The sequence below is a fragment of the Erigeron canadensis genome, chromosome 4 (assembly GCF_010389155.1).
Source record: "Erigeron canadensis isolate Cc75 chromosome 4, C_canadensis_v1, whole genome shotgun sequence".
NCBI lineage: Eukaryota > Viridiplantae > Streptophyta > Magnoliopsida > Asterales > Asteraceae > Erigeron > Erigeron canadensis.
Window position 1 is genome coordinate 11615044 of NC_057764.1, and position 9578 is coordinate 11624621.

The 9578-nt window shown below is 36.6% G+C and overlaps 1 protein-coding gene across 1 annotated transcript; it reads left to right on the top strand.

Moving 5' to 3' along the window:
• Positions 1-904: 904 nt before the first annotated feature.
• On the top strand, positions 905-3301 carry LOC122596969. The gene has a single exon (XM_043769610.1). The coding sequence runs from the start codon at positions 905-907 to the stop codon at positions 3299-3301; it is 2397 nt and encodes a 798-aa protein (XP_043625545.1).
• Positions 3302-9578: the final 6277 nt, after the last annotated feature.

Below are 9578 nucleotides of genomic sequence, written 5' to 3' on the forward strand. Positions count from 1 at the left end.
TTTACAAGTATTTTTAATCACTAGCTCAACTTGTGAGACTTATATTATTATTTATAAGTTGGTTAAATATTAATTAAAATTTTGTTCAATGGCATTTTATTAAATTGAACTTATCACTAATAATAACTTTAGATTGCTAATTTAGGGGCATTATCTACTAGCTTCAAGTATAACTATGGCTTGCGGGAACATAGACAACCTAACTAGCACGTATATAATATTTAAAAAGTAGGGTTGTTATATAAGTGTGTGGTAGTGAGTAAGCGGTAGACTTTGTTACAAATTTTTAAACTAGATTTCGCACATGAAGTTTTTGGCGTCGCTGCCGGGGATTGATTTTAAGTACTTGTGGTTGAGATTCTGTGAATCGATCCTTTTTCGTGCTTCGCACGGGAAAGTTACTTGCTTTATTTTATTTTTAGTTTGCTTCATTGTACCTCAGGTGTTATTAAGCTTTTTGTTTGTTGTGTTGTATTCACAGATTATTTTCAGGTAGTGGATGAGCACTCGAGCTTTTGGGAAACCATTAGTGAAGGCCACATCTAACCCTGACAAACTCAAAAAGCGCACCAAACCACAAACATCACAACCGTCATCATCCACACCATTTAACATAGATACCACTCCTAGACCCAAACCCGACCACATACTTCATGAGACTTTTTACGAGTCGTGAAGCAACGAGTGGGGTTACTATTCTGAAAAAGAAGAACCAATTTCAGATAAAACACCTATTCCACCCGAATCACCAAAACCGGACATCAACATGGCCGGTCAACAAAATCCACCCGATCTTTTTAACACCAAGATCAAGGACCTTCCTCAAACCATACCCACCTCTCTCCAATCAGCAATCTGAACACCCAAGATTGACACTTTCACGGTGAGAGGCAACCATTTGCAAATGATTAAGGACTTGTGCTTTGATGGAAGACACAAAAGGGATCCTCATGAGCACCTTGACAAGTTTGAGATGATTTGCAATCTATTTAACTATGGGGAAAATCAAGGAGACAATGTCAAGATGAAGCTTCTTCCAATGTCTCTTACGGGAGAGGCTCATAAATGCTTGAAGGGTTTAGCACCAGATAGCTTGATCACTGGGAGCGCGGTTAGGGAAGCTTTAATAGAGAGATTCTTTGCGGTTAATTGGGAAAGAGAACTTAGGCTTGTCATTCGTTCTTTTAGGCAAGATGAGGAGGAGACAATAGTTGAAGCTTGGTTAAGAATGAAAGATCTTATGTGGGCATGTCCCGGGCATGGGGTGAGTGATACCGAGATTGTGGGGATATTCTTAGATGGGATGAATAAGGAAAATTATGAGAAAATGGTGATGACTTGTGGAGGTAGCACTAGTTACAAAACTTCAAGTGATCTTTGGAAAATGTTCAAGGATATGGCAAAGGCTCAAGTCTCTAGGTCTCCAAGTAGAGATAAAAGGTCATGTAGGGTAGTTGCTAGAGTTGATGATGGAGGAAGTTCTGAGGTGATTTCTGAAATTCGGGTACTTTCAAACCGAATGAATGAAAGGTTCCCTATGGTGGAGAACAATTTTGGGGGATTAGAGCATGATGTGAAGATTATGGCCGGGGGATGTGTTCATTGTGGAGGACCACACCATGCCGATGAATATGATTCGGTAGTTAATGAAGATGTGAATTTTGTTCAAAACCAACGCCAAGGCCAATATCAACCTCTCTTCCAACGTGGTGGCAATTATCAAGGCCGTCACCAAGGTAGTTCTTCAAACTCTTCTAATTTTTATTCTAACAATCGTGGTGGAAACTTTCAAAATAGGTGGCAAAAGGATGATAATCGTGGTGCACCTCAACAACAACAACCACCATCACCTCCAAAGAAAGATAACAATGGGGAGGAAGGATCACCTCTCATGGCCGTGATGGCCAAGTTCCTTGATAAACAAGAAAAGAGGGAGGAGGCTCAAGAGAAGCGAAATGCTTCATTGGAGAACTATTCAAAGCTTTTGAATGATAAGATTGAAGGCTTGCATGGCAAGATAGATGTGAGCAATCACAACAATCACGCCTTGATATCCAACTTGGAAAAGAGAATTGATAGATTGAGCAACCAACAAAGGCAACCGGGTACTCTTCCAAGCAATACTCAACAAAACCCGAGCCAAGGCCAAGGAGGTTCATGGAGGAATGGAGATGACAAGTACAAAGGACCCCAACACCGGAATGAAACCGTAAATGCCATATCTACACGGTCCGGGAAGGTAGTTTCTTCTCCCATTGATAAATCTTGTGTTTCTATTGTTTCTCCACAGGTTGAGCAATTTGATGAAGATGTTGATGAAGAGGTAGAGATGGAGTCACCGCCGGTGGTGACTACTCCGGTTCCTAAAGCCACACCAATCAAGGAACCCAAAGTCAAACCATACAAGCCCAAGGTCCCTTTTCCTCAACGCTTGAGGAAGGAAAAGATTCAAGAACAATACAACAAGTTCTTTGACATGATAAAGTCGGTAACAATCAATGTCCCACTAGTTGATCTTATTTCGGGCATGCCAAATTATGCCGAGTTCATCAAAGAACTAGTGACGGACAAGAAGAAACTTGATGAAGCAAAGGCAACCATTCTAAATGAAGAATGTTCGACGGTCATCAAAAACAAGCTTCCACCTAAGCTTTCGGATCTAGAGAGTTTCTTAATTGCTTGTTCATTTGGTAAAAAATTAACTTGTAAAGCATTAGCCAACCTTGGGGCAAGCATCAATTTGATGCCCAATTCCGTTTTTACCATGCTTTCTTTGGGGCAACTAAGGCCCACCAAAATGAGCATCCGCCTTGCGGATCACTCTTTTCAATACCCATTGGGGGTGGCCGAAAACTTACAAGTGCAAGTAGGCCAATTTGTCCTTTTAGTTGATTTTGTAATTTTGGAAATGGAGGAGGACACCAAGGTGCCTCTCATTTTGGGCCGACCATTTTTATATATCGCGGATGCTATCATTCAAGTAAAGGACAAGGAAATTTCCTTGGGTGTCGGGGAAGATCGTATTGTGTTTAAAATTGAAAAAGCTTTGAAGATTTTGGCACTTAGCATGGATGACACCCCATTGGAAGATGAGGGATTTGAAGAAATTGAGGTAATTCCAAGTGACAAGCTACCCACTTCCATTGATAATCCTCCAACGGATTTAGAACTAAAGTCATTGCCCGATCACTTGGAGTATGCATTCTTGGAAGGTACTTCTCTACTTCCCATTGTTATCTCCTCATCACTTGCGGGTGAGGCAAAGGCTAGACTCATGACCATTTCTTACACACAAATGTAACCGAAAGATGCACAAACAATAATCAAAGACATGATTCGCTTAGCTTTTGATAAGAACCGAAAAGTAATTGCATAAATATGTTAAGGTTTGAATTAAAAACATGGAAATCAGTACCTTTTTATGTTTTTGATGAAGAAAATGATAACACACACTAGTTTCTTGATCGAAGATTGAAGCCTTGATTGATTTGCAAGCGTTTAGAACCGAAATCAAGCGATTTTTGCAAGATAGAATTTGAAAGCAAAATTCTATGTGTGTGAGGAGATATGGACGACAAAAAAAAGAAAAGAAAAGCAAAAGGCTTGGCTTTGTATTTATAGGCAAGGCCAAGGGAGGGGGGGTCCGTCAGACTAACGGAACGACTGACAGTTTTAGTCCTTTTTGCTTACCGAGCGAACACCGAATGTTATAGAAATGATTTGACCATATTTTATGATAAATTTTTCAATTACGAACACAAAGACTAGTCACATGACCATATTTGACTCACGAAAGTATTTTAAGTCTTTATTTAGACATTTCTATTAAACAACTAGTCTTTTCTCAAACATTCGCACCAAGTCTTAAAAAGTCTAAAACACTAGTATACAATAAAATGACATGTCTTAATCATACTTTAATCCATAAAAACTCACGTCTTTAGACTTATGTTTGACGGTTAATAACCTTATTCGAACGGAAAAGTATAGTTAGACGAACGCTCAGGTGACGGTTGTTACATCATTACCCCGTTAAAAGAATTTCGTCCCGAAATTCAACTCGAACTAGTCCCATTAAACAATTGGGGTATTTTGTCTTGAAATGATCTTCTCGTTACCAAGTATACTCAGGCCCTCGCTTTGAATTCCATCGAACTTTGACAAGTGTAAACTTGGTTTTCTTTAGTTTCCGCACCTTGCGGTCCACAATCTCTAAAGGCTCTTCAACAAAATTCAACTTATCGTCAATCCGGATTTCGTCCATAGGCACATAACGATCTTCTTCAGCTAGACATTTTCGAAGATGCGACACATGAAATACGTCGTGAACTCCCTTAAGCTCTTCCTTTACATACTTCCTCACCAATTTCTCTGTGGGGTCTTTTTCATGAATGGCCAAGAAATGAGCGGACTTTGTCAATCTATCGACGATCACCCAAATCATATCATGACCCTCCTTCGTCCTAGGTAGCTTCGTAATGAAATCCATAGTTATGTTCTCCTACTTCCATTCAGGAATTTCTGGTTGTCTGAGTAATCCGGCAGGCTTCTGATGTTCTGCTTTCACTCATAAACACGTCAAGCATCGACTTACAAACTCAGCAACATCCTCTTCATGCCAGGATACCTATACAGCTCACACAAGTCGTAGTACATCTTGTCAATGCCCGGAGGTACCATATACATTAAATTATGAGCTTCGTTCATAATCAACGTCCTTAAATCACCAGTGAAAGGAACCCATAGTCTGTCCATGAAATAATAGTCGTCATCGTCTATTCTATCCAAATGTTGTTCCATGCCTCGTAGTTCCTTCTTAAGAAGATCTTTATCGCCAACGACTACTGACTATGCTTCCATGATTTGGTCTCTAACACTCCTTTGTACCGTAATACTCATAACACGTACCCGTCTAGGCTTAACCCTTTCCTTACGACTTAAGGTGTCAGCCACTACATTAGCTTTTCTCGGGTGATCACGAATGTCATATTATAATCACTAAGTGACTCAAGTCATCCCTTTGCCTCATATTCAAATCTTGTTGCGTGAAGATATGTTATAGGATTTTATGATCCGTATAGATTAACACACTTGGTTCCTTACAATTAACGCCTTCAACACTTTAATGCAAATACTACTGCTCCTAACTCCAAGTCATGAGTTGTGTAAAACTTTTCATGAACCTTTAGTTGTCGCGAAACATATACGATCACTTAGCTCCTTTGCACGAGTACACAACCTAATCCTTGACACGATGCATCGCAATACACTACCAAGATCATTTGATCCTTCAACATCTGAAACGCTTTTTCTTGTTTCTCGTCTTAAACATACGGCCTATCTTTCTACGTCAATTACGTTAATGACAACGTAATCTTAGAAAATTTTTCAATGAACCTTTTATAATAACCTGCCAGACCAAGGAACTGTCTAACCTTAGTCGGCGTCTCTGGCGTTCTCTAAATCTTAACGGAATCAGCCTTGCTGGGATTTACATGTATTCCATCCTTGTGTAACACCCCAACTAGGGCGGAACAATGAGGTGTACAGAAAGTTGAGTATTCAAAACAGAGGATTATAAATAACATTCACCATAGCTTATTTGATAAAAAGAATTTACAAATGTACAAGCTTGTGAACCAATTTCCAAGTACAAATGCGTCCACCATACTTGGATATTTAGTTCATGAAACAAATTTCAAGCAAATGAATAGTATACTACAATGATCAAGGCGGATTCCTTTGCCCATCACAAGGTTTGATCTTAGACTCCAAAGTGCAATGCAAACAATCATGATGCATATAAATCCTCAAAGCTTATGCTAATTCCTGAAAAGCATGAAGAAAAAGTGTCAACTACGAAAACGTAGTTGGTGAGTGCATAGGTTTTTATATAAATCTTGGTACATCACCGTTTTAATACTTAGAAAACCGATTACTATTACATTTCGAAATACCCAAACCATATGACCGACAAAAAAATTCTCATATCATATTATCGAGTTTTTCCCAAATACAACAATGTTATTTAAAACGTTCAAAATCCATGGTAATTATAAAGTTCTCATTTGTAAAATCTTCTTGAGGGAAAAATATATCAAATGATTAATGATATATCACATCGAAAGCATTCGGTCATCAATATTTCAATATCGCCAATTTCAACGACTTTCAAGATTTCATATGAGGGACGATACCCAAACCGTATGTTCAAATCAAAATATCCAAACATATTAATATCAATTTCATTTAGCCACACGAGCATAATTTAATATCAATTTCATTTAGCCACACGGGCATAATTTGATATCAATTTTTGATTAGTAATTGCTTGAGCCACTACTACTACCTTTTCATGCCCAAACAATATATTATTTCATTTCATTTCATTGCACAAGCTGTCAATCAAGTGCTTTAATTACAATTGGGGTCGTGCCATGGAGAAGACCATTTAAATTTAAGGTAGCTAGAACACCGCTCCGGTCGGACTGGAAGAGAAGGTCATCACAAAGGCAACCAACCTTCCACCGTTACGCTCCGGGTGGGTGGACGAAACCTAGTTGCGCAACTATCTAACTACAGGCCTCCACTTTCGGAGTAAATAATAGTGTACCGAAAGAAAACGGGTTGACAGAACTCAAGCTCATCATATAACATTTATCACATTGAACAAATGATATAACTTCATTTCATAATCATAACATCAAGAATCATTTCATAAATATAATTTCATTTATATATCATGCTTTTCACCCCGATAGTTAAACACATAAAATAGTTTGAAAGGGGGCTATGACTCACCTTGATATGCCGCATATTATACTCATCTACCTAAAATGGGTACTTCCCATCTATAGCTTCCTTGACCATATATCCATTATGTTCCTTCATCATATTTCAAGCCAAGACTATCCCTACAATAGGACCAATATACGTAACTTCCTATCTTAAGCCATCACTTAGAAATACCACTTTCATTATGTTGGTATAAATTGTGAGATCCAAGTATATTGCCAACATTCGCATCGTTTTGGTTGTAGAGATTGCTGGTGTAAAAGGTTACTTTCATTACATGCGTAGTTATAAGTTGTTAGATTTTCGGTAACTTGGCTTCATTTGTGGTTTCACTTGATATATTAGGTTATCATATAGGAATGCCATATTAATTTATGTTATCCTTATTCATCATTTGTTGTGTAACCGATTTTAGCGCGAATTAGCATTTGTGATATCAATATATAGCTTGGTTAACATAATTACTTATGCCTCTCTCACTTAATTATCTTTGTTTTATTTTGATTACACTTATCTCATGAAATTCGTTTAAGTTTTATGGGCCATTATCAATTGGGCCAAAATGTGATGGGTTTTTAAGTGACTTAGGCTTAATTTAGTTACTGGGCTTAACCTTATTTGGGTTATGTGCTTAATGGGTTATATTGGTTATTGGACTTTATGGTTGGTTGGGCCAAGTGGGCCTACTGATTTATGGTTCTATGGGTTTAGTATTTGGGCCGGGTTAGCCCATTATGGTCTTTAGTGCACCTTTTAGCCCATCATACAAATGCTTAGTTTCCATTAAAATTTTCTGTTTTTAATTCAGATTTTTAAGAAATGTTGGCTACTATTTTGGGGTCAAGCCGAATTATTTGGACCTTCATGAATTTTTGGTGTCCTTAAAAATTATGCAAACACAAACTGTCCCGAACGGGCACTTCTTGCGACATCAGAAGTTTTATAAAAGTTCTTGATGTTATGATTGTTAGAAAAATCCCATGATTTTATTTTAAGTTCACATCATATTGAAATTACTTTCCACCAAGTATGACCTCCTGGAACCTTATGGACTATGAGATAAAAATTGTTAAAGTTTATAAAATAATCATACCAAATTACAGTTTTTACCAGTTTCAGTAGAAAAATCATATCTTTCGTTTGGTTCAGTATTTTTGAGTAATTCCAGTTGGTGGTTATTCTTAACACGTTCCTCTACAACGTTTATTTTGGAAGTTTTGCTTGAAAATACCCTCACAAGCCCAGTTTTTCCGTTCAAAGACAGAAGATGGATTCTGTCAGCTTAATTTGTTTGCCCAATGCATGCCTTTACTTTATGGCTTCACCCAATACTTATTTTGGCAAACCCAATACATTTTGTTCATCCTAATTCATCTCTTAATCTTTCATTAGTGTTTTCTCCAGATTTTATGGACAAATGATGTGATGAAAGTGATGAATTTATATTTGTGTTCTTGTGATTTCGGTTAGTGATTTTTATGCATAGTTTGTCTTGAATTCTTATAAAATCCTTATTTCTTGTACTAACTTCATAAATCCCAGATTATTAACATGTATTTTAACATCAACATATATATGAAATCATCAATTAAAGACCCATCTCAAATCCCAAATCAAAACAACTTAAACTAGTGCGAATCTAAGCATGTATGTAATCATCTCATTATTTTAACAACAAATCTTTATCCATCTTCAATTCAACAACTTAAAAACATATTTTTATGAAAAACTCCAGAAATAAATTCATCAAAATATATAAAAATATGACCATATTTCAAAGGAAAAATCACTTTAATGTCTATTTAATCTATGACAACACCTTTGGGTCTTAAATTAGTTGAATCCTTGAATCTTTCTTCTAGATTTCAACATGCATGAGCATGAGGAAGAAGATTCTATCAACTTGCCTTCATCAAGTGTATTTTCAAGAAGAAAATCAAAGAAAAAATGGTCTTTGATAAAGATCTTTTAGTATAAGTAAAACAAGATAGATTAAACAAAGAGATGAAGATTTATACCCTTGATGAAATCGGTTTTGGAGATGATTTTGGGCAGAAATTTCGTGGCTTATGTGCTCCCAATAACCCTTAATCCAAGCTTAAAATAACCCTTAAACCATACTTGAATCAACTCTTGTTTAATCCTTTAAAAACCCTTATTATTACTATAACTTTAGATTGATTTTTCTTGCCTTTTCGTTGCTTTCTTTGAACCGAAAATGATGAAGATAGGAAGATGATAATGTGCAGATTTTTGAGAGAAAAATGAGAGAGAAATAAGACATTAAGTGTGTTGGGAAGTGTTGGAGTTTTTAGGGAGTGTAAAGTGTGAGTTGGAGTGTAAGTATGGGTGTAGCATGCATTGGAAGTGTAAGAATAAAGAGACTAGTTAATTTTTGATTGGGTGAGGTGTTTTGGGAAGGGGGAGGCTGGTTTTGGGGTAGTGTTGTGGATGGGATTTTGAATTTTTTTAATGTATGGAGTGTATGTATGGATATAAGTTTGTATTTTTAATTTTGTAGTTGTTTTTCCTAAGTGTATAATTATATTTTGTGTGGATGGATGTAAATTTAGTTAAGTGCTTGTATATATTTTTGTTAAGTTGTGTTTGTATGTATGTATGCATGCCGTGTATATACATATGCATGTATGTTTGTATTTTAATTTGTTACTTCGCTCTTTATTATAAACCGTTACTCATGTTAGATGTATATATACTCATTATTATTTAAACTCATTTTATGTACACAATAGTTTATAAGTATGTATTGTAGGATGGTAATT